The sequence below is a fragment of the Struthio camelus genome, chromosome 4 (genome assembly GCF_040807025.1).
Source record: "Struthio camelus isolate bStrCam1 chromosome 4, bStrCam1.hap1, whole genome shotgun sequence".
Taxonomy (NCBI): Eukaryota; Metazoa; Chordata; class Aves; order Struthioniformes; family Struthionidae; genus Struthio; species Struthio camelus.
Genome location: NC_090945.1, coordinates 75,098,374 through 75,123,910, shown reverse-complemented (window position 1 = coordinate 75,123,910; position 25,537 = coordinate 75,098,374). Strand labels below are relative to the sequence as shown.

The 25,537-nt window shown below is 39.6% G+C and overlaps 1 protein-coding gene across 9 annotated transcripts in view; it reads left to right on the top strand.

The window, feature by feature from the left end:
• The window catches only part of ABLIM2 (actin binding LIM protein family member 2), a 145,812-nt gene that overhangs the window by 85,670 nt on the left and 34,605 nt on the right, over positions 1 to 25,537 (top strand). For 3 of the 9 annotated variants that reach the window (XM_068943437.1, XM_068943435.1, XM_009686205.2), the window contains exons 7-13: positions 4,205 to 4,292; positions 7,517 to 7,575; positions 10,717 to 10,794; positions 15,431 to 15,577; positions 17,633 to 17,665; positions 20,438 to 20,558; positions 22,271 to 22,369. In XM_068943437.1, coding sequence (XP_068799538.1) covers positions 4,205 to 4,292; positions 7,517 to 7,575; positions 10,717 to 10,794; positions 15,431 to 15,577; positions 17,633 to 17,665; positions 20,438 to 20,558; positions 22,271 to 22,369 — 625 coding nt within the window. The remainder of the gene's footprint in view (positions 1 to 4,204; positions 4,293 to 7,516; positions 7,576 to 10,716; positions 10,795 to 15,430; positions 15,578 to 17,632; positions 17,666 to 20,437; positions 20,559 to 22,270; positions 22,370 to 25,537) is intronic. The other 6 variants (XM_068943442.1, XM_068943440.1, XM_009686213.2 and 3 more) reach the window with 3 other exon arrangements.

The following is a 25,537-nucleotide window of genomic DNA, read 5'->3' as shown; positions in this document are numbered from 1 at the left end:
AAGTGCACCTCGTGCTTAGAGCAGAAAGCGCTGCGATTTTCAGTGGTTCTTGGCTCCTGTGGGAGGCCGTTCCACGCTTTGAGCAGACCCAGAAAGTCCTGCCTGCTGCACAGAAGAGTGTTACCTTTGCAAGCAGTCCTTCGTAGCTAAACGGATGAAGTGATTCAGAGCAGTCTGTCTCAAAGTTTTAAGGACCTTTTTGACTCAATCTTGAAATTATACACCAAGACTTTGATGCAGCAGTTATGAAAAGCTGGTGCAGTCACTTGAAGGGAAATTAAAATGTTGGTAGTGTACTGTGTTACCAAGGACACTCTTTGCTATTCAGATTGGAAGAAACATCAGTTGAAAATGCATCTTCAAATTGACCTTCGTAAGACTATTACCCTCACATCGGGATGCCTAGGCACAAAGTCCAGGTGCAGCCTTGAGGCAAATGTAGGATATTGAGAGGGGCTCTTGCAGCCCTGAGCAATGAGAGATCTGCCAAGGATGGATGTTGCCTCTTCTGTGCTGTGTGTGTGTTGATATTTTATTAAACAAGCAACACTGAGACAACAATCTGTCAAACTAAGCTTTCAAACTGTGCAAAGAAGAAGTAACCATATGGTTAGGAATTTGTTTGCTGCATTAAACTCCCTCACATCAATGTAACTAAGAAAAGAAAAAAATAACAAGGCCATCATTACAGCTAAACTGAAAACATGAAACAGTTGCTGCCCTAAGCTTATAAAGTTTCTGGGTTCTGCTGGAAACTGATTGTTCATCTATGAGGTGAAGCCTCTGAAGTAGTCTGAAGAGGGAGGAGAAATGGGCACAGGTGAAAGCCACCTTAATGTGTACCCAGATGAGGTTATGGTGCGCAGTCAGACCCAAAACCTGCCAGGTCGCCTGGTTTGAATGGCCAATGGGATCCTGGGGTGCATTAGGCAGAGTGTTGCCAGCAGGTCGAGGGAGGTGATCCTGCCCCTCTACTCAGCCCTGGGGAGGCCTCAGCTGGAGTACTGTGTCCAGTGCTGGGCTCCCCAGTACAAGAGAGACATGGCACTGCTGGAGAGAGTCCAGCGGAGGGCTACCAAGATGATTAGAGGGCTGGAGCACCTCTCCTCTGAGGAAAGGCTGAGGGAGCTGGGCCTGTTCAGCCTGGAGAAGAGAAGATTGAGAGGCGATCTCATCAACGTGTACAAGTATCTGAAGGGGGAGTGTCAAGAGGATGAGTCCAGTCTCTTCTCCGTGGTGCCAAGTGACAGGACAAGAGGCAATGGGCAGAAACTGAACCACAGGAAGTTCCATCTGAACCTGAGAAAAAACTTCTTCACTGTGAGGGTGACAGAGCATTGGAACAGGTTGCCCAGAGAGGTGGTGGAGTCTCCTTCGCTGGAGATATTCAAAAGCCGTCTGGATGTGATCCTGGGCAATATGCTCTAGGTGACCCTGCGTGAGCAGGGAGGTTGGACTAGATGATCTCCAGAGGTCCCTTCCAACCTAAACGATTCTGTGATTCTGTGAATATGATTTATGGGTATTTAATCAGCCAAATTGTGTAACGATATTAGAGAATAATATTAGTTAATTCCTGCATCAAGTCCGTAACCTGAGATTCAGCTGTCACCTCTCATTTAGAAAGACAGCGTGATCTATCTTCAAGGGTTAAAGAAATTTACTTCTAGGGTTAAAGAACTTACCATGTCTTGTCATCCCTGCTTCAGTTAGCAAGGCTGCAATATAAATTGAAAAACAAAGGGGGAAACAAAGAACACTGTCAGCACTTAGAGTTACTTCAAAAATTTGAATATGTCCCATTGTAATTCAGAGGTAATCCTGAAAAATCTGTTGAAATTATCCTGATGTGAGTGGCAGAGCAAAAGGATCACTACGCCTCTTTACTCTGATTTTTCTGTTCTAACTATAGCTAAGTTATAAAAAGAGATATCTCTCTGTCATTTTGCATCTAGTAATTAGTTACCAGTTACTACACAGGTGAGTGAATTAAAATGATGTATTTGGCTGTACTACTAAATTTGGGGAAATAGCTGCTATTCTGCGATGTGTCCAGGTTTTCTCTGAATGCATTCTGACAGTTTCTTTTAGCAAAGGAATAATTGAATTCCCCTGGATACTCAGCCTGGGAATTGTGTGAGCTGGGTCAAATCAATTGAATTATTGAGGCTATGCATCGTATTAGCAATGCCCATGTAATACCAGTCTTCCAAGGGAAATGGCACTTCTTTTCACTTGATATTTCACATTTAGGTTTGTCTGATTATAGTTACCTGTTCACCTGTGCTTAAACACTTGCACTGAGGTGAGCAGTGTTAAACCTCAGGTCTGATACTTCACCCTAAGTAGTGAAGATCTCCCTTTTCTAGAGTAGCAGAAGACGCTCAGCGACCTGCACAAATGATACCATAAAACAAAGAGTAAAGTGGAACAAAGCTGTTTTCAAAATGTTAATTCTAATGTGATGTGTAGCTCATCCTTATTGCTGATATAACACACACAGCAAGAAGTTTTCAGGGGTGTATCAAGCTAACACTGGTGAAGTAAAACTCGGAGCTTCTTTAACCTGAAGTTACCACACTTCTGTATTTGATACTGTGGATGGCAAAGTAGTCCCCAGACCCAGGTTATGTTCTTAAGCGTAAATCTCTCTGAAGGCTTTGATATTTTGTCGGCCAAAAATAATCATGCAAGTTATCCCTGTAGTAACAGTGTTAAATTTCTCAAAGCATCTTATTTGATTGTTGCTAATAACATATTTTTTGATATTAAGGGCAGAGGCACACAAACTGTTAGGAGAAGGCTGGAGTTACAGTGCAATGTTGTGAGACCGTGTTTAGATGCTGAAGATAGTGTAGCAGTACTTGATAATAATTTGTTAAAGTTGCGCAAAATCCTAATAGCCCTTTCAGCTTCCTCTGGGTAAACAGGTTCTGAGACATTCTACATAGATATACTCATTTTAACTCCAGCAGGACTTCTCTGGGGTTCAGACAGCTTTAGGGAAACTTAAATCTGCAGGCTTTTGTTCGTAATGGAAGTGGCACTGACTTTAAGCCTAAAACCACAGGCCATTCTGTCTGCCACAGAAAAATGTGGGGTCAAAGAGGAAGAAGGAGATGCCAAGATTCGGCTGTTCCATAGATCCCTGGACACTATTTTGTCTGGTTCAAGCCAACATTAACTCGTGGCCGGTGGGAACCAGAGCTAACAAGTTTGCCGACAGTTAACCACAGAATTGGATTTTGGCCAAGCTATGAAAAGTTCGCTGCATGAATCCTGCATAAATCCCTTTCTGCAAGAATATTGACTTTTTTCCCCTGATATTATTTTAAGGTCCAATTCACTTTTTTCTGTGTCACACAATAATTTTCTGGCATAAGATAAGCCATTACTCCTTAATATCCCATAGATTCCTCTTCTTGAAAAACGCACTGAAGTCAATGGTAAAAGAAGCTGAAATTAACAGGGGACATAAGGTACCTGGAAATCTAAATTTATGAAAATTGATGATGTACTAGCCTGTTTTGAGCAAATTTAGGGCTCAGTGCTGTTTTCATTCCAATCAGTGAAAATGCTGCTGTTAAATTACGAGCCAGAACCATTGCCAAAGCTGCTGGTTTGTCTTCGTGAGGAAGTGAGCGCATGGATAAGATAAGGTCTGAATTTACAGTGTGATAGCCACGCCACACAGATACCTCATGGAAGCCCTGTAGCACATATCACCTGCAAGACACTTCCCTTTCAAAGGGGGGAAGATCGTTCCTTGCACAAGGTGGTTGGTTCTTTGTATGCGTTAAGAGTGTCTGTATAGTGAGAACCTGAGGAACGCGCAGAGAGTTGTGAACCCATGCGCAGGGTCAGGACATCCCAACTTCCCTGTCCTAAGCTGCCTAGCGCTTGGTGCACATTACGATTGCTTACGGGGAAAACCGCGCTCACTATGCAAAAGCGTTTCTCCTCTGTAAATTCACAGACGTACCTATTGCAAGCTAACATTTTTTGTGTGGGCAAGACCATAATTTCATTCTAAAAAGTGAAGTGTCTAAAATCAAGCATTGTGGTTTTAGTTGGTTGTTGAACTAATTGGCATTAACTAATTTGCTGTAATTAATCATATTCTAGAGAATGAAAGAAAATTTCTCATGATAAATCTACTAAATTGATCATTGAGGTTAACCGTCTGTATTTTTTTCCCAAACAGGCGGGAGAAAAACATTATCACCCAACTTGCGCACGATGTGTCAGGTGCAGTCAGATGTTTGCAGAAGGAGAAGAAATGTATCTTCAAGGTAAAAACAAACAAACAAACAAACAAACAAACAAACAAGTTCCACTCAGCAGCGTTGCCCTCTTGCTCGTGCCTGCTAGCATGGCCGAGCTGTTTTGGACATATTCTCATATCATAACAAACAAATGAAGTGAAGGAATGTGTAAGCTTAAGGAAAAGCGAAAACAAAATGCTCCTTGATGCTTCTCATTCACTATTAATTCCCTCTCTGTTTAAATCCAATAGCAAGTATGAACCATGGAAACAAAGAATCGGTGGTAGAAGTTATTTCCTTCAGATGGAAGTAGTTAACAGTGAAGATTATAAAGTTTTCCATTCTGTTTATTAAAAAATGTGATTTTCTGCAAGGATAAATTGTCCAGATGAAAACTAACACACATGTGGGACAATGGGTTTCCTACAGCAGCTGTTGCACTTCTGAGAGCAGTGCTGAACCCATTTCCTATTTGGGTACGCAGAGAAAATCTGCAGAACCTTACTTGAATTCCCCCCGGTCGGATCTAATTACCCTCGGATGGTAAAGAGTGTGCCATGAAGCTGACGTCCTTACCGGACAATCTGTCTATACCTTATGCAGCCATAACCATGCACTGGAGAAATTAAGTATTTCTTGTCAGGGAATTTCAGTGGTTATAGAGGAAGACTCATTGTGTAATTCATTCAATGAAAAAAGGAAACATTATTTAGCATAGACATGAGCTCAGATATGTATTTCTTATGTAGCAAATTTTAACTGTACTGAATTGATCAAAGAAAAAAATTTAGGCACAGTTAAATATAGGGTCAGTCACCAGAGAAAATGAAGGCTTTTATTACATCTTTGACTAATGGTATGTGTTCAGAGCAAAACACTAAAGAGAGTAGGAAGTGGGAACTGCAAGGCTGGTGTATTATCCTAAAATCAGATGTTTGCCCTTATCCATATTATAACTTTTGCAGTTGTCCACAGTTTTCTTAAATAACAGGCTGAGTTCATTCTTTAAGCAGAAAAAGTTAGGCTTTATTTAAAACGTAACAGTGGTCTCAGTAAGATCTAATTAGAATTTAGTGTATTATTTAAAATGACAATTTTATTGTCACTTTGGTTTACAACAAGAACTATCTCATTAAAGGACATAATGATCCTTGTATCTGTTCATGGATTCTCCCACAGGAGCCAACAAATGCAGTAGCTCTTCCAATTGCCAAGTAGCTTAGCAGTACTGAAATCTCACAAAAAATCAGTGCTTCAAAAAAAATCAAACTGCAAATTTTTTTCAAGATTTTTAAACAAAAAAATTGGGTTGCCGTGAGTCTTCTGTTTAAGTTCAATTCATTATAAAGATGGATGTTTGTTAGATTTTGTACTGATTTTTAGTTCAAATAGTCATAAAGTATGCTCAGATCCTGTTAATTTTGGACCCATGTATTCACTTTACTTTCTGATGCAGGGAAACATTCATACCAACGTACCATCGTACGTTTTCACATGAAGAGCAACTGCCATCAGAAACCAGCGTTAACTTCTTGAAAGATCTATGTTTGGGGGTTCAGACTGACTGACCAGACATTTTAGATAATTTAAAACGTCAAATTTCAGGGATTTGTAACTTGTTCTTCACCCACTTCTTAGTAAACTAATATAGAGTACCTTTACGTGTTGTATGCTCACTACGAGAAAACAAGTCTTCAGTGGTCCTACAGCAGGTGACAGTTGTGTGCAATGACACTTTTTATTCTGTATGAAAAGGTTTCCCAGACAGTCCTGTATAAACCACATATAGGAGTAAGTCATTCAGAAAAGCTGATTAAATACTATTTAAAACCAATGGGAAACTTTACATCAGCTTGTGTGGCAGTTGGTTCAAACCCTTTCAGTGGGAGAGCTCAGACCCACTCATAATCTGAACATAAATTAGCATTGAATTTAAAGGTGCTGTAAAGCCATTTTTGCTGGTTTAGTCCTCTGAAAAATTGAATAACTTAGACATAATTTGTCCAATCTGTACTTACAGATTGTCTTTTACTGCTGGAGTCTGGGTTCATCTCAGTTATTCTTGTGAAATAAATTCTAATGATCTCCATCTGTCTTCTGGTAAACAGACTTTGTCTTTCTATCTCCTTTCCAAAATCCACTGGTGAAGAAAACTATCAAACTGCTGTGAAAACAAAGCATTTCCTATAAATCTTCATGGTGCTCTCCACCCAGTGAAAACATTAAATATTCATAACACAATAGTTCTCAACTGCTCATTTAGTCGTGCAGAAGTTGCTGTGCACTGAACAGCTGTGTGGAGAAATGCTCCTGTCTTGTCCCAGATCAGACTGGGGTAAACACACAGGATTCTTTTACTATTAAAATGTACAGATAATTCTTCGCTTTTCATAGTTATGCACATTCCACTTCCATCTGAGTATTGAACATTGTGTTCAACTTCTAAAGGATTTTTTTTTATACAAAACTATTAAGTTTCTTTCTCACACTTACTTATATCTCTGGAGCCGAAATCACATTTAGTGTACCGTAAGCCTCTATTCAATACATATTTGCAATATAGACTTGGCCCATTCTTTATGTATTTCCTGTTTTCTCTAGGATATGTACTTTCCTTGAATTAATACAGTTCTTAAATGTTTAATTTGTATTGGACAAGCAGGTAGAAAGCGGAAGATTGGTACAGTGAGTAATTCAGAAAAAAGACTGAATTTTCAGCTATTTTCAGCATAACTCTATTCCGCTCCATCACAGAACGCTAGTTAGGATGACCTGGACCAAAGCATTGCATGAATATGGAGAATAAGAGCATAGGAAATTCTGACTAGATACAAGGAGAAGAAAAAAAATGTTACCAGGAGAGTGCTCAAACACTGAAGCAGTTTGCCTGGAGAGATAGTGGGATCTCCATCCTTGGGGATCTGCAGCACTACCTGGACACGGTCACCTGCTCTGATGAGACCTGCTCTGAGCAGGGGGTTAGAGTAGAGGACCTCCAGAGGTCTCTTCTAACGTTTCCCAGGACGCGGGTTTGGAGATTTACTTCCCATATTGAAGTCCACGTAGCTTCTGATATGCACCTAGCTTTTAAAATTTGTGGGACAGGCTTACTGATAGTGAGAAATTGTCATTTTTAATTTGGAAAGCGTCCATGAGATCCTGACGCCAGTGAAATCAGTCAGTGTGCTGCATCCTATAAAAGCCACTTATTAGGGAACAGGATTAACCAGAACTCTGAATTTCATTTTCAGGTACATCCATCTGGCATCCAGTCTGTAGACAGGCTGCCAAGGCTGAAGAAAAAAACAAGGTAAAAATACCTTTTTTTAATCCAGTTTTTTTCCATTGTCTTGTTATTCTCTGTCCCTTTTTTGTGGGGGATGTAGAGGAAAGGATTTGGAATTGTTTCACTGCCATCCTTTTGAATTTTAAATGACAGAGAACTGGTGGGTTAATGTAGCACTTTCTGTTCTGCTTTTTACTCTAGTGATTAAAGCTATGACTTAAGGAGAATCCTGGTGTGAGAGTTATATGAATAAGCTGTCACAGAGAGAAAAAAGTTAAATTTTAACTTCTGTCTGATTATGACGTGATCAGTGCACGACCTCTTCTTTTATGTGGCTCTGCTCTTAAAAGATCAGAGGACTCCCACTTTATTTGTTTTTGCTGAAGTCTCTCCTTGGACTTTCTTTTTTATTATTTGTTTTTAAAAAGTTGGCAAGCCACCCCCACCTTAATTTAATCTCTGGCTTTAAGTGCATCCTTAAGTTGGATGATTTGTGCATCTGTCTGTGTGCAAGGGGAAGAGAAGGGAGTTCTGGCAACTGTAATAATTACGAGGGTAGTAGATGAATCAGCTGCCCCTAGGAAATGAAGAATTAATCTGTAGCTGGGGAATTGGTCTCTCTGAAGTGGCGAGACTGAGATACAGCTATCTCATTTTAATGCAGAGGCCGAGTATGGGGCTTTTCAGTTCTGGTCTTTTCTGATGCTCCAAGTGGTATCCTTGTTTGAGGAAGCTTTGGTTTGATTTATCGGGGTTGTACTCAAGTCACGTGGGACCAGTCAGAACAGCAGGCAGCAGCTATAAAAAGTGTTTACAAATCTGGTGTGTTAGCAAGTGCCACTTTGACTAAATTACAGCCTTGGAAGAAACTTGTTTTAGGCTTTACCCTGGAGGACCTTTGGCTATATTTTTTGTGTTTGGGAAGGGATTGTTCTGATATTCGGTATGGCAAGCTCTGCATATCAAAGAAGTGGTGTTTCAGTATAAAAAAGCATAAGTGTATTTTAAATTGTCAAAATATTTTGGTGTAATGAGTGCTGTTGAATCCGTCTAATAATATTACGCAGCATTTCAGGCTTCCTGAGGTTTTTTTTCTGGCTGAGTAACTGAAATTGCAAGGCTAAAACCCCATGTAGTTTATTGAAAATGCATTAATTTTTTTCCTCCTTCAAAGAAAGACAGCGGACACTCTTGTGCTGGGTTCGTACTGACTGCCTTTTCCCCACAAAGACACAGACAGCGTCCTTGTAAGATATTGTGTAAAGGCTGACTCATTTATGACAAATCTCTCCGGAGCCACTGGGAATCTGCTCCTTCCCAAGCAGAGAGGAAGATGCCTATATCTGAAAGTCACAGCGAGCTTTGCCTGAGTAAGAAAACCAGAATGGAGCTGAGGGAATTTTGCTAAGCCTAGAGCCTGGTCATTTTTTTATTTTCTTTGGGATTTTCCTTTGGGTTTTTTTTTTTTTTTTTTTTTTGCTACTCCTCCGCTTTACAGTGGGTAGTAGCAGACTTTTCAACGTATCTAGTAAAATAGGAAATAGGATGTACTGACTGAGCAAATTCCTGGTCAACCTTTTGCACAGTATTGTTTTCAAAAGTTTTATATCTCTCTATAAAGATAAATGAACTGTGCATGATTGAAATAGGTGATAAAGGCAGAAGGAGTAACTGGCAGCGCAGTCCAAAACTTTGGACCTGAAGTGGAAGGGGAAAAGAAGTTGTGATAAGACAGTGACTGCAGGAGCAAAAAAAGCTAAAGAAAACTGGGGGCTATTCCGTTGGGCTGGATACTTGTCCCACAGAAGTTCATAGGACTATTTGTATTAATGAAGGTCGATGAAAGGATTGTTGGGATCACTGCGTTTGATCCTTCTGCTAACCCAGTACAGTACTGTGATGAAGAATAATTTTTTTTTTCTCTGATTTACAGAATTTTTACTTTCAGCCATTCTTCGCTATTTCTAAATTAAAGTTTTCCATTCCCTGTGAAAGCATTTAACAATTACAATTGACATAGTAACTGTCTTTGTAAATATTATAGTATAAAGCTACCATTCTGTCTCTGTTTGGTGAAGAATTCCCATGTTAAATATTCATTTTAAAGTTCTTCAATCAGTAGGCTATGAAATGTGGGCCTTTTTTCAGATTATGTTAATACCTCTTCTACAGACACTTCTGAGATAAGCTATATTCACCTATTGCTTCTAATAGCTAGCAAGTAGTTCGAGTAAAGACTGGGGTAGTAGACAAGGTGCTACCTTGAGCTAACCGCTTAATAATGCTGGAATCCTTTTGAGAATATGAACTATCGTAACCTCCCAGTGAGAAGTGCTTGCCTTTAGTGAAACAGTAAATTACTTCATAAGATTTGTTTAAACTTCAGTTACAAATGTCAGGTCTGTTCATGCATGGTTAATACCATTGTGTTTTGCAGCACTTTTTTATTATTTAAAAGTAATTATATTTTCCACCGTAAAGAGCAAAAACAGCTGAGTATTAAAATTAATCCAATACTCTTACAATGAGAGAGGGAAAAGCTAACCTGTTTGGTATCTATATGATTTATTCAGGATGTTCTGCACGCTGCTTGCTATGAGTGAGTGACACAGTACCGTGACACATCCCAGAAGCAGAATGGATAGATTTGACATCCTATCTAGAGAGTAAAAATCCAGAAAGTAAAAATGCCACCATATCGTTTTGTGACCCCAGATTCAGAGCAGCTGTACCTTCACCTGTCACTACTAATGCCCAAGGCTGTCCCGTTAGCTCAGACCGTTTCATTCAGCAGGGATGGGAAAAGAAAGTAGCACATAAAATCATTTTTGCATTATCAAAATGTCAATTTTATTGACTACAGTCTTTGACATGTCTGTATGTTTTGAGCTCACTGTAATTGCAGTTTTTGAGTGGTAAACATGAAGTTAAATGAAGTATCTTCTATACTATTTTTGATGCAACAGATACATTTTATTTATTTCTTTCTCTTCTCTTCTCTTCTCTTCTCTTCTCTTCTCTTCTCTTCTCTTCTCTTCTCTTCTCTTCTCTTCTCTTCTCTTCTCTTCTCTTCTCTTCTCTTCTCTTCTCTTCTCTTCTCTTCTCTTCTCTTCTCTTTTCCTCTTCTTTCTCACTTCTTTATCTATTTCTCTTCCCTTGCTTTAGGAAACTCGGACTTCCTCTGAGAGTATTATTTCTGTACCTGCTTCAAGTACATCGGGTTCCCCAAGCCGTGTGATCTATGTAAGTATTCCACTGTGAAATTCGGTCTGTGAGATGGGGAAAAAACTCATACTTCCTTCTCCAGTTTGGCACGTTATATGGAAACTTAACATCTCCCAACCATTGTAGTTGATGATTCCTCTAAAATGGAATTGACATTCTCACATTTTAAATGTTTGAATGCTGTATTTAACATAATAGGATATTGGCAGTTTCTCCTTATTTTTTGTGGTCAATTTTTAGCACTTAGCACTGTAGCTGGTATAGGCATGCAAAATACTACAGTGCTTTCTAAAAAGAAAAGTTTAAGTAAACCGTGCAGCCCACAAGTAGATTACAAGCTTAGATTTGAACAGTCCTTGTCTAAACCTAGCCCCTGAGTCTGCATTTGATTGCTTATGAAAACACTCGTGTCTGTGATGACTGGATTCAAGCCTTGACAAATTTCAGACCCTAACCTCAGAGGACCCTTGTTTCTCATCTAAGAAACGCTAGCCCTGGAAAGCTCTGAGAGAGACTTTGAAATAACTGAAAACTTACGTTCAATATCTTTTCAATACCAGGTGTATCTCAGAGTACGCACTGTAGATATAATGTTCGCAGGTAAATTCTTAAGGCCACAACCTGAATACAAAATACATATATCCACAGTTATGGCACGCTCCATACAAACATCTCTTTGAGCGCTTCCGTATTGCCGTGACTATTCTCTTTGTCCTATCCAGCATCCCTCAGGAAGGCAAGTCGTTCTCATCAGCGTACTGTATGCAGAGAAAATTGCTGGAGCTGCAATTGACTGTCAGAGGGGTTGTTATACTAAGATTAAGGGTTTTTATTTACTACACTGAGACAAGCAGAACAGTGCCTTCAAGTCAAATTTGTCTTCTTTCTTCAAATACTATTTCTTTTAAACTCAGTATACCCTTTTTCTGCATAAGATTGAGCTAGAACTGTAGGAACTACCGCTTAAACAAATGCTCATCAGTATTTCTAGGTGCTCCTTCCAGTCGAGGTCCCTGCTGGTGGGTGGCAGTGGCATGTGCCCAGTAAAAAAAGGTCATTGCCACAACCACTATGAAAACAATTCATTGTGCTAACAGACTATTATCATGTAAGCATTTCCTTTGGCAAGATGGTCTCTATTTCTCCAGCCGTGTGCCACTTTATTGGTTTTAAAAGCATGAGCATTCTTCTAAGATGTATATGGCATTTATCTAATGGTACTGTGATTCTTGACGTTTGTGATTACTTCTTTAAATATGCTTCACGGGCTGTTTACAGTCAAGGACAAACCTCCATTTTCTTTTTCTGGTTTTTCAAAGGATATCGTTAAATCAGCACACAATTCTAGTGTTTCTTATTGTAATATACTTCTTTAGAGGCAGCTGGGACTGTGAAAGAATAAAGTTCTCTAGTCAATACGAGTCAATTAGGAAAAAAGATTCCCCAGAGGCGTGTGAGTTCTTGCTATATCGGTCTCTTCTGTGACTGCTTAATTGTCAGTAAGCCGTGAGATTGATTAAATCCCGTTTCAACTTTCAGGAAAGGGAAAGGAAAGAGAATTAAAAACTTGTTATTGGACTTTTGCATTATGAAAATAATTCTTCGGCTGTCCTTTGCATCTGTCTTCTACTACAGGAGTGCTAGACATACAGACATGTTCCAGATTCAGCTCAGGTGTGCTTTCACGATTGGTTTAGCCAAATCTAAATTCATGCTGTCACTGAAAGGAAGGTCCTGCCCTCCCAGGCATGTGTTCTTGCCTCTCCTTAGGTGCTAGTACTACTGGGTGCACAGGAGCGTGATCAGTCAGATTTGAGGCCAGATTCAGCTAGAAAATAACCCAAGAAGAAACCTCCAACCAGCCAGAGAGGCAAAAAAGATCCAGCTATCTACCTGCCTTTAATGTTAATGTAATACTAGAGGTGGGAACAGCAGAGAAGGAAGGCACACGTAGGACAGCCATTTCAGCGGTAGCATGGATTTGGATTATGTAAACCAGTAGTGAAACTGTACCCTAACAGCTGGGGAGCTCTGTAAAGTGTCATATTGGACAAAACAGAATGTAGAGAAAACAGCTAAAGCGCAGGAACCGTGAATCTGTGGTACTCGTACTGTCAAAGGTGTCAAATCAGAGCAATGTAAGTGTTGTGAACGGCGTGGTGGTCTCACAGGAGGCATGTTCCTGAGTTGTGCTCTAGTGCTCAGCTAGGGAAAGCTGAAGAAAGTATATTTTAACTAAACCTGAGTATGGTTCTCACAGTCCACTTTCTAAAGTCATACCTCTCTTTTTCTCCTTCTGCTGATATCAGACTTCGGTGGCTTCCGGCACTGAAAGAGGCCTCAAGCCAATGCCCTTTTGAAGTTAATGGGCATATTTTCATTAGCTTCAGTTCTGGCTGAATTGTATCCAGCCTGGAATTTACTCCAGTGCAGATTTCCCCTCAGAGGCCCTACATGCCACTTAAAAAATAGTCAGTTTCTACATTATGCTATTAAATGGGGCTTAAATAAAAGACCTTTTTGTACTTAGCCAAATTTTACCAAGAGAGAACTAGGAGCTCTCTACAGAGATGTATGTAACTGGAAAGTTTAGGTTGCTTGACTGTGTTGTAGATTCTCATACTAAGAATAGAAATCCCATTATACTGTTATACTGGATCATATTTGCAATTGTAACATTACATATTCCAAATGAAACGGGTACTCTAAATTTAGAGCATGATTTTAAATTAACAGAGTCCAAAACACTGGATTATGGAAGAGATGGCTTTAAGCTTCTTTGCTGTAGTTGGAGTCTTCTCTAGAGTCTTTAAATACCACTCATCTATTTGAAAGTAGGTAAAACAAATAAAAAATAACGTAGGCTGAAATTGAGTTTTTAGAAATCCACAATATCTCTAATCAAGGTGTTTTTTTCATCCAGTTTTGCCTATATTTGGATGTTTAAACCGAAAGGAATTGTGTAAGTTGACAACTTTTGCCACTGACAGTTCCGAAGTTTGTAGTTGGAGGAGTCCATGTTGCTCTTCTACTTGGAGAGCTAGGGGCTAAAAAGACTATAATTCACACTTACATATAGAAGTTTAACTCTGAACTTCTCTGGGTTCACTAGAATAATCTCCACAACCTTAGATACCTTAAAAAATGGTCACAGTCTCCTTGGCCTTCCTTGTAGGCTACAACACTGTCCAAAGTCTTCCTTTGACCCGACAGACAGACTCTCCTGATCTTTGAATGACCTGTCCCTGCATCAGAGGGGGCAACTGGCTTCTCATTTGTGGCTGCCTGCCATAGCGCCTATGTTGGGAAGGAGCTATTTCCACTAAGGAGCTATTTCATTGCTCTTTAGCTAAAATAGCTGCAAGGAAGGTGAGATTTTTAGATCGCTGTGTCCTTTTAGAGAATCAGATATTTGATTGAAGTGCATTTTTTCATTATTTTGTTAAGATGAGAATGTGTGATGGTTATGGCGGCTTTGTTCCCAGTTTGGTGATTAGGAGGAATCTTCCTCCTTCCCGTGTTGCTAATTTGGCTTACTTTTGCACAAATTCATATGCTGTTTTAGAAAAAGGGATAAATGAAAACTGTCAGACTCGAGCTAAATTAGAACACTTCCCTGGAAAGTCTGTTGAACTTATCTCATCTTATGAAAAAATACAATCATTGCACAAATATTGCTTGACTTCCAGGTACTTTCTTTTTTTTTGCGTGTGGAGAACATTACAGTTTTACAGTAGATAATACTGACATTCTCAGAGAACAGTGAGATTTACTATTCTCTATTCACTGTGTTGCTGCCAAGAAGGAACTTACTGCAAAGCCTGAACTAGGAATAAGACAATTATGCTGCCTATTTCTCCCCTGCCAACTCGTCGTGATGTCTACAAGCCCAGTGATGCTGGATACAGTTTTAGTGCAAGTTATTATGTTAACCGTGAAAATGTGTGGTTTGAGAGTTGGTCTTTTGGAATAAGGGCAGTAAGCAGCATGGGGAGGGAAACAATGGCAAGGGAGAGCGCTCTTCCCTCTGTTGGCTGTGTGACTCTCGTGAAAGGGTTAAATTGCATCTGTGATCTTTTGAACTAATGCAGCCCGGTACAAATCCATCATCTGCTGGTTTTGTGGCCAGCAAATAAGGGCTACTTAGAAATAGTCAGAAAAGGAGGTGAAGCCATGGTATCCCAGCTGAATGGAAAAAATTAAAGACCTGCGTGATGTTTTTCAGCATCTGGAGAGTATATGTTGGAGATACATTTTTGATTATTCACTGTGGCCTGTGGTAGGGGACCCTGCACACCAAAACCACTTTTAAAAAAAGGGCGCTTAGCCTGAAAAGACTGCAATATTTGTCCCACGTGTCTCTCTGTACAGCTAACAGTAAGCAGGAAATATCCGAGGGAACTACAATGATACTAGGCTACTTGTATTAGCTAAATGTGAGTGACAAAGTAGAAAACACCAGTATATGAAAAGAAAACAACAGTAATATTTAGGATTCTGTAGTAAACATAAGATATTTAAATTCTCACAAACAGAAAAAGTGGTTTATTAATGTGATGATTGACTTTTCTACCAGCATATATCTGTCCTTTTCTGATTGCATTCTGATCATATTCTTTCTTATCCTCACTGCTTTCTTTCCTCCTTTTCTTAGGCAAAGCTTGGAGATGAAATTCTTGACTACAGGGATTTGGCTGCTCTTCCTAAAAATAAAGCCATCTATAACATTGACCGCCCAGATATGATCTCCTATTCTCCATATATCAGTTACTCTTCAGATGACAGGCATAGTTATGGGGAGGTACTGAAACATGGGTATCGTTTTTACTGTGAATTTGAAATTTTATGATCATTCATCATGCTGCTGAACACTCTTAAGTGTGCATAATTAAAAAAAAAAATTCTTTTAAAAATTCACTTAATTGAATCATGTCATCCATTCATTCACAAGGCACTTCAGCCTTTCAAAAAACAAGTGAGATTGTATCTTTCACTTCCTAGTTTATGGAAATTAGTGAATTGCTTTCTGTGATTGTTTTTTAAACAGATGACATGTAATGAAAATATGTTTTTCTGTGAGAGGAGCTGTACATGCATGTGGTACAAAACAGGAACCATTGCTGATTATAAAGCACAAACCAGAAACCAAGCCAAATGTCTTTCATGCTTTTTTTTTTTTTTTTTTTTAAGTGTTCTATGTTATTTTGGTAAAACAACAGTGGTATCACTTCTCTATGCACAAATTTCTTTTAACTGTCCCTTTTTAAAGTTCATCCTCATGTCATGCCTGCATTTTGCCCTTTTCATGTGCAGAGCTGGTGTTATGCAGTTTGTGCTAATGAAATCTAATTTAACATAATCTTATTTAATACTAATTCTTTTATGTGAAATACGTTTGGATATAACTCCTGTCATGCAAGTAAGCCTTTCTTCCCTAACCTTTTGCTTCAATTTCTGATTTCTTTTATGATTTCAGACACATTTTACAAATTAAAACCTCTCAGATATTTTATTTTAGATATGTTAGTAAGATATACACTGCCTAGAATGGAAGTCTGCTGTGTTCTCTATGGGTGTAAACAGAGGGTAGAAATAAATATTTTAAATAACAGCCATACTATTTATAATAGCCCCAGTCCTGCAACCTCTTAGGCATTTTGTCCGTAATTAGTTCCATTAATTCTGTTCCTTAATAGAATGTAAAAAAGAGCACCATCATAAAGCAGATCTTTTCCCCATGAGTCTGCAAGAGATGCCTTTGCTCGCTTGAGAGCTGCAGCCCAGAGCCTTGCCCGAAGGCAGCTGTTTGCTTGGTTTCTTCCAAAGAACCAAGCGAGGCTCAGAAACGTATGCCCTCTGCAGCAACGGTTGGTAGCATATAGATATAGTTGAGCAATCTTTAAGCTAGATATCTTAGTTCACAATAATGAAATCATTTAAGATACCTGTCTTAACACAGATTGACTACCCAGTTTTCTGCCTTCACGCTTGAGCACGTTTTAACGCCCGCATCCAGGTTCGTACCACGTCTGCTCTTCCTGCAGTGTTTATGCCACTAGTTTAAAGCTGGCTCAGGCAGATCTGCTGGGGCAGGCATTCATGTCAGCAATGCCTCAGTGATACCTTCATAAAGTGGGGGTCAGTCGCCTGTTTCTAGGTACTTAAACCAAGAAGGGATTCTGGGCTGTGACTCTCAATCCAACGTGCGTTTTCGTGGAGCTCCAAATATTTATATCCTTGATATTGGCAGGGTTAACGACATATCCTCTCTTCCAAATTTCAGCATCCTGGCTACACCTGTAACTCCAACGGTTGTGGTGATACTACTGCAGATTTATGCTCAAGTAACAAAACTTACCATTTAAATTTGAAAGGAAAAGGAGTGCACAGCAAATTGTCAAATTGCGTGATGTTTAATTAAAAATTAAATAGTAAGAATATTTTGGTTTTCCTTAGAACATACCCAGCCCCAAGCAACGAAATTCTAATCCAGTTTTTGGAGAAATGTCAAGGCAGATTCAGTTAGGGCTTGTGTCTTTAAGGCAGTTGTTTTAAATGTGAATTTTCCTAGTAGCAGCACTCTGTGTGGTACGGGGCTTGCCATACCTGATCACAGGGCTTCATAGCAATAAAATCAGCAAAAGCTGTATATGAAAGGACTTAAAACTTGCTCCTTATCATCTTCTTTAAAAAGCAAAGACAAAGAAAAATACCCCTAGCTTAATTGATAGGTATTGTTCTTACCGGTATCGGGTTATACTTGGATGTTGATATTTTAAGAGCAGTTGTTCTCACAAGTAACATCATGCATGAATTTTAACCACTAATTTGTGACTTTGTGTATTGCTGTTTGCAGTCACCTCAGTTGCTCTCTCCAGCACTTACTGAGGTAATCCCCAATGCCTGTGTTCTCCTGTTCTGACCCATTTCGTGATGCGTTAACCCCGGTCATAGTGATAACCAGCGGAGTCTGAAACGTGTGGCTTGCCTCTTGCAGCTGCAGTGCATGGGGTTTTGCCATTTCTGTTCTGAGTCATGTTACTTGTGTTGAATACGGGCTCTGCTTCCGGACTGTCATCTGTATGCATCTGTCGCCATAGTCATCCGTGTTTCTGCTTCCTGAAATAAAGGTTGTATTGTGATCACTTCTTCAAGCTCTACTAAATAAACTACACTGGGAAACATCATTTATTTTTACATGTAAAGATCTCAGCATGAGTAAACTTTGGTGCTTGGCATAGCTTTCTCTGCCTTTTTTTATTTTCTATTTTTATTTCACAAATAGTTACTAAGTTATTTGTAATGTATTTGTACTATTTGTACACACATACTGTTAAATCATTTGCACATATCTAAACTTCTAGATTTTTGTATTTTAATGGACATAAATGGTCAAAAACAGTCAATTCAGCTTTGAACAGTATCACTTTAGAAGCAGTGAAAGAATTTCACATACCTTCCTAGATATGAACTCAGCTGAAAATTAGAGGGCCTGAAAATTAGGGCCTGACTCATTGCCCCAGTTTTATGTTAGTAAAAAGGTATTAAGAAATTGGGGTAATAGTGGGGAATTCGGTCTAAAAACAAATTGGGAATTTCCATTAAGGGGAGATCATAAATCACCAATTGGCACTGTCAGCACTGAGCAAAAAAAGATAAGTTAACCAATAGAAATATGATTTATTTGATACTTTAAAACTGAAAGTATGCTGTATTTAATACTGGATTTCATGAACTTGATTGACTGCTCCTTATAGAGACAAAAAGTATGATCTGAAATTATCAGTGTGAAGTCTTGGTGTTTCAGAAGTATAATACTTTCCTTTAAATTAGCTGTCTGTTAGCTAACCATCTACTATTAAATTCCAGAAGTGACACTGGTGCAGAGCTTGATGCAGCTGTGATTCACAGCATATGAATTCTCCCAGGTTATCCAGCTTTTCCCTGTTTCCTGCCTTTCTCTAAGAGTCTATGATCTGGTTCTTAAGCATCAACATCTGCAAATTTGTGTCAACAGCTTTGTTGCAGGGATTTTATTAGAAGAAAATTTCACTGTATCGTACAACTGGACACTTTATAGATCGCTTATATGAGCTGATTCTCTTAGGGTGTTTAAATAACATTACAAGACTTTCCAGAGGCATTGCTATACTGCCTGTAACTTTTTACAGGGGTTAGAATAGATGTTAAACAACGTGACTGCTTAAGGACAGAAATATCTCAGACAGGGCTTGGAGGAGTTGGTGGCAGAATGCCTACAGAATGCTACATGCTCAGGAAGACCTCAGTTGTTCTCCCTTTTTGGGACAACGTTTGATTTCTGAAACGGATATTTAAACAATAACGCTACTTACCACTATACAAAACTATCTTTCCAATTTTTTTAACGTAGTTAAGTGAGTCCGGGATAACATGAAGGGGACAGAGCACACATGAGCCAGAGGAAAGGATCTGATGACTGGGATGGGAGAACGTTGTACATCTCGCTAAGTTCAAGGATAATGCCAGAGCAGCAGTGGGAAATTGCAGGCAGGAAGAATCTAAAGATGAATGGATGGATATGATTAAGTTGCCTAGATAGGAAGCTGGAAGATGATGATGTAGCTGTGTAGGATCTCCCGTGTGTACGAATGATGAACGATCCAATGGGAGTCACACAGATGCCTAAGGATGTCCTAGGAGTCATGACAAGCTCCTAATACCTGCTCTGGGATAGCATGTTCCTCACTCCCTCCTACCAGAAGAGTCGGGGGAGCATTCTTTGGAGAACGACTTTCTGTTAGGGAGCGTCTTTGGGCTGCAATGAGTTGTTCTGATTTGGAGCCATTTCTGAATTATCTGAAAAGAAACAAGTTGATTGAGTTTGGTTTTGTACCTAGTCTCCATAAAGTTATTCCCACAGCTAATTCATTCATTAATGGTTTTTCTGTTAATAAGACACTATGTTAATTATAATTTAACTAGCAATAGAGAGTGAAGGGTTTTTAATGGATGTATGTAGTTTTAAGTAGTTGAAGTCAAATTTTTAGTGGAAGTAGATACCATGACTTGCTTTGCACAATGCTGTAGTATTAATTTTAATGCTAGATATCAGTGTGTGTCAGTTACTTCATTAATAATAATCACATTTTACTTGTAGTATGGTATGCTAAGCAATGTATACAGCAGGCACAGTAGATTCTGTGATGTAATCAAGCAAATGAGTGCTGGCTTTGTGTTGTCTGTGATCGTTGTACTGTAATATGTAGTCGTTCACACAAATACAAAGTGACAATAGCACAATCATGCTACCTGACCTCATCTCCCACCCACTTTTGTTAAAATGTTGTAGAGGTGGAAGAGAGTGGGGGAATTGCATGATGCTGAAACATTTTTACACTGACACGTTGTGTTCAAATAATATTGTCATTTTAAATTCATTTATGCATTGACTTTCCAATTAACATGACCATTTTCTCATATTTGGCAATTCCAGAACTCCTTGAATCATACTACAGTGGAAGTGCTTATGGCTGAAAGCGGCCCTCATTTCATTGGGATTGCATGGAGTGTTACGACAGAATCGACTTCTTTCTACAAGGCACCGAAACAGGCATATTCTGCCTGTTTTGAAAGTGATTTCTCTTTCATAATGACTTACATTTTTCTCCCTTGCTCTCAGGGTGACCAAGATGATAGATCTTTCAAACAGTATAGGACATCGAGTCCTAGTTCTGCTGGCTCTCTGGGTTATGGTCGCTACACTCCAACGTCCCATTCTCCTCAGCATTACAGCAGAGCAGGTAATTGAGAAGCAGCCTTACTTATCCTCTAGAGTTATCCTCTATTTGTTCTTATGTTGTAAGTGGAAAGGACACCGACAGACAGTGTTTAGTGGAGTAGCGGTTCATTACAGCATCATGATTAATGTAACATGGGGAAGAAGGAGACAAGTACTTCAGGTGTGACCATCTAGGAAAACCCAGGCATCTAGAAAACTTAATTTAATATATCTGAAAACAAAAAAATATAATAGGCTAAAAAGGACGTGATCCTCGTCCAACCCTCCCTGAAACTACACAGTCAAACCACAGCTCTTACACCGTGCAGCATGGTAGCAGTGAATGCACGCAAAGCCACAAGGGTGCTTGGGTGACTTCATATTCCTTGTTGTTCTGCAGGATGATGGTCCGTGGTGGCTTTCTTCACCATAGTGCAAGAGCTGGAGGAATGGCTAGTGAATCTACTCACTGGCTGGTTTTTGAAGGCCAAAGTCCTTTAGCTGAGACGCTTACAGCAATGTTTACTACAGCTTTGGGTTGTAGTAGTGGCTGTGTTGGTATTCTAGTTGCACAGAGAGGAGAAGTCGTCCCCTTTTGATCTTGGCCTGGGTGCCCCTTCATATTTGGGCTTTATGAAGAATTTGGCCCTTAGAAATAACCAACTGCATTGCTCAAAATTCATTCCAGTTTTTCTCTCTACCCCATCATCTGGGCTGAAAACACAGAAAATTTCTATTATTTTCTCAGTGTCTTTTAATTTCATTAGGGATACGTGAGAATTATAAATGAGTTTGGAAAACTGAGAGTTATTTATCTTTCCAAATTATACGGGTAACAGAGACAGTTTTTACAGGAAATGAGTATTTGTATTATATAAAGTCTTTGATGAGCTGGAAATGAGAGTGAGTATCAAAGATGTATTGAAGAGAGGGATGATTAGCCTCTGCTGAAGGTCTGGCACTTGTGTCGTGCTGAAGCTTAGCTGCACACTATTAAAGCAAGGAGAAAAAAGGAAAGAAATTCCAGATTAATTCTAATGCTTTACAAATTTATGGAAAATTTAGAGGCTAGGCATTGTAATTGACATTTCTATAATGTTAGTCCTCCAAAATATGCATTATCAGGATGTTATTGCAACCAGGAAAACGAATAACTTTTGAGAAAGTTTTCATAGTACTTAACCACACCTCTAACTTTCAGAGCTCAAATAACTTCAGGACGTTCCTTCAAATGCTTACAGTTAGCCATGCACTTGAGTACCTTGGTGCACTGTGGACTAAATCCCTCCAGTATGCACCAATGACAGTGAGAACTGGACCCACTTGTAGCACGGTTCTCATCAAAAAAAAAAAAGGCCCTGCCCATTTCATTTCATTAGATCCATTATAAGCATATGTCATTCATTCTTGCAGCTTTTGAATATGCAAATTTTCCCCTGAGTGCAGCTATGCTCTTTGTGGTGCCTTTTCTGGAATATTTTCTGATGCATTACCTTATCAGCACTTTATGATACTCTCTTTCTGTCTGTGTCTGTATCCCTTGGCCAACCACATAATACGGCCACTGTGATGATTTTAGATATAACCGGAGAAAGATGAAATCTTATCTATAAACTATATGTTTTCGAAGCATCAGGAGGAAAATGTTCCTGAAAAAGAGAATGGCATGGTAATTTGTGGCTTTCAGTAAGTGAACTAAATAGTCTATTTTCACTTACTCTCTGTTGCCCCCAGCTGGTACCCAGACTCTTGGTACCAGTAGCTGCATCTCCTTGCCCCAACACCCAAGCCCTACATCTACATTCAGACATCATTACATCCCTTTCTTCAAAGGTAAGGTTCAGGAATGCAAAACCGTGCTGTGATAACTGTAGATTTATTCAGATGTGTTTCACTTTTATGTTTGCGCAAGCATGGCTTCCACTTGGATAAAATTTGTCTTAATTTTGTGCAAGTGCTTTCTTGATGTACTGTGTAAGTTTTAAGAAATGAGTGGGTATGGGTTGTCTTACTTTTGTTTTTTTTCAGTGAGCATTAAGTGTTTTTCAAAGGGGTGGAGGGAAGGAATTCTATTTTGTAATGAAAATGAGGAATGGAAGTAATTTAAAATTCTGTTCATTCTACTACAGAGCGTTCACCTTTTCCCTGTTTTGGTGAAGCTAAATAAACGTTATAACAAGGCTTATACATTGGCTCCAACATTGGATAATCAATTACCTAACCTTCTAACCTACATTTAGAGATTCTTTTTGTTATTTGTAGTATTAACAGAAATTATGCCAGGTAAGCCAGTTAAATCAATGTGGCAGCAATGATTAGCAAAATATCTGTGCTGTATATCATAAAACACATAGCTATGTTGAGTCTTATCGCCATTACAATGCTTAGCAGTGGATATTAACTGTTAATGACCTACATTTTGCAAACAGGAGACTGTAACAGGGGAATACCAAGAAGCTTTGAGGCAAAATCTGTTATTGTTTGGCCAGTTACTCAGGTATCAGAAAGCGAAGACATTCAATGACCACCTTGTCGTCCCCGGAGCTTGTCCTCTCTAGTAACAGCCAGACTGGGCAGGAGACGGGAGCGGCAAACATTTCCCGTGACCATTCCCGGTCTCTCATGTCCTATCTGAATTAATAAAGCAAAACTGTTCTTCTTGCCATCATAACCTTTACAGGAAAGGAAATGACCCTCTGCAGGAACCAGGCTTATGAACAGGTCTGACATACAAACTCAAATGAATAGCAGATGCTCGTTGCCTTTGGAAAAACAGCTAGCGCATCTTGATTAGGCCCTAATGTATCCAGAAATGAATTCTCTTCAAAGGCAGCTGAATTTCACTGGTATAAATAGAACAGAATGAAGCGTAAGTCTTCCAAATGTGACCCCCCAAGAGAAAATTTTGGAGGAAAAGCTGATGAGATTAAGCCCGTCGTTGCCCTTTTAAAACTTAACCTGCAAAGATTCTTCCCACACCCACAAACTCTCACGCGCGCACACATTTTTTGGGAAGGCTGACACGCATCCTAGTATTCCCTGAGGCACTGCTTGAACGGGTTTTGTATGTGTGCTCTAAATTAATTTAAACGATGTTATCCGAGCTGCTGTCCTGAGTGAGAGAACCTTCTGCGTGTGCTGCGGTGCGTGATTTCCCGGTATGAAGCGCTCTTTCTTACCCGAGAGCCCGTCTGCAGTTGCCTAGCAGCGCTCTTGCTAAAATCGGCTTCCGTGCAGTGCTACCTGCTGTTGCTCAGAGCAGCAGCGATTAGTTATTGCTATTGCCTGGAAGAATAGGTCCTCAGGTGGTGGCTGCGAGTGCCCGAACAGTTATTAGCAGAGTGATCAAAATTATAATATTTTGCATTTCTGCAGCACTTTTTATCCGTGAGCTTAAAAACATTTTGCAAGCAGTAACTTACAGTGCCTCACAGCGCTCCTGTGAGGTGGGTGAGTAGGTTTATGATTTTTCCATGTAGGTGAGACTGAGCCCTGCAGAGCTTATACAGATTATCCATTGCTTTACCCTGAGTCAATGTCCAAAAGGAATAGGATTTCTGCTCTCTGCTTTCTGCTCTCCGAATTCATTGCTCTGAGCTCAAGGCGGTATTCTCTCTTTATCTTCATAAGCCTTTTGAGGGCGTTGATGTGCTTTTTTTTTTTTTGTCTTCCAAGTGGTCAGTGTGGGAAGAGTGGAATCACAAGAATAGTTGCTTTGTATCCAGACCAAGGTTAATGTTGCCACTTCTGTTTTTAAAAAGTGAAATCATGCTCATTTTAAAAGAATGAATAAATCCAAAAATAATACACTGGTTAATAATGCTAGAACTAATCGTTGTAAAACCAGCTCGCTGCAATCATCGTACAAAATCTTTCTTTAAACTTCCAGGAGAGAGAAATGTCAGTACCCTAATGAAATGAAAGCAGTCAGAATCTCCCTGTTGATTTCACTGAGTTTGCGTCGTTCTGTTCCTGAGAACGACGTAGTTCGTCGGGTTTTTTACAAGAATACGGTTACTGAGCTTCTGCTTTTTCTTCTGTACACTTTAGTCTAGCTCTCATGAAGAGTAATAGGTTCACCTATTCCTTGTCATGAGGTTGTGTCTTTTTAAAGATTTTTGCCTTCAAAATGAAGAAATAACTAAATTCTGTGACAGCCTTACATCAAGAAAGCATCACAGTCCGCGCCCTCCAAAATGACAGGGTGTAATAGTCAGAGTGTTTTAGCCTTGAGGTAGCTGTTCCGGTTGAAGTGATGGAGTCGGTGAGCAGAAAGTCAGCACGAAGTCCTGCTGAAAAAAACCCTTACTTAAAACTTGGTGGAAAGTGCCTTGCTGTTCTGGTGTATGAACAAAGCTTCTCAAGTCCATTTATTTGGTGTTGAAAGCTTGAAAAAAATAAATTATCAGACTTCAGGTATCTGTGTCTAGCTTAACGCAGCATGTGCACACAGAGATCCTAAACAACCCAGTTTGGAGAATAACCTCTGGCATCTCCCTTTTTAGGCGGCTGGTATCTGTCTGTTGTTCAATCCGCAGTCAGGGGACTTCCACAACTCTTACAGCAACCTTCTAGCTAGTTAATGCATTTGCAAATATGTTATCAAATTTCCCATCTTCCCAGATAAGACAAAAGCTGATGAGGAGGGAGGTATACACAGCGTTATACTTTTCCACGGCAGTGCCCTGAGCAGCGTGAAATGGGAATGCCTTGGAGATCTGGTCAGGTTGCTGCAGGCACACAAGGGTAAAAGGGCAGCCTGTCCTGTCAAGAGCCAAGAGGCACAAGAGGGTTTCTGTGGCTGATGCTTAAGTTCAAAGTAAACCTTTCCAGATTCTGTCCAAATTAAACAAAACAAAATCCCGGGAAGAGTTCATGATTCTGGTTTTCTGCCCTACACTGACTAGCAGATCAGATCACAGCCTGCAGCTGCCTGTGGCGGAAGACCAAACCAGAACTTTGAAAAGTTGTTCTCTCCAGTCATTTTATTTTCTCTGAGAT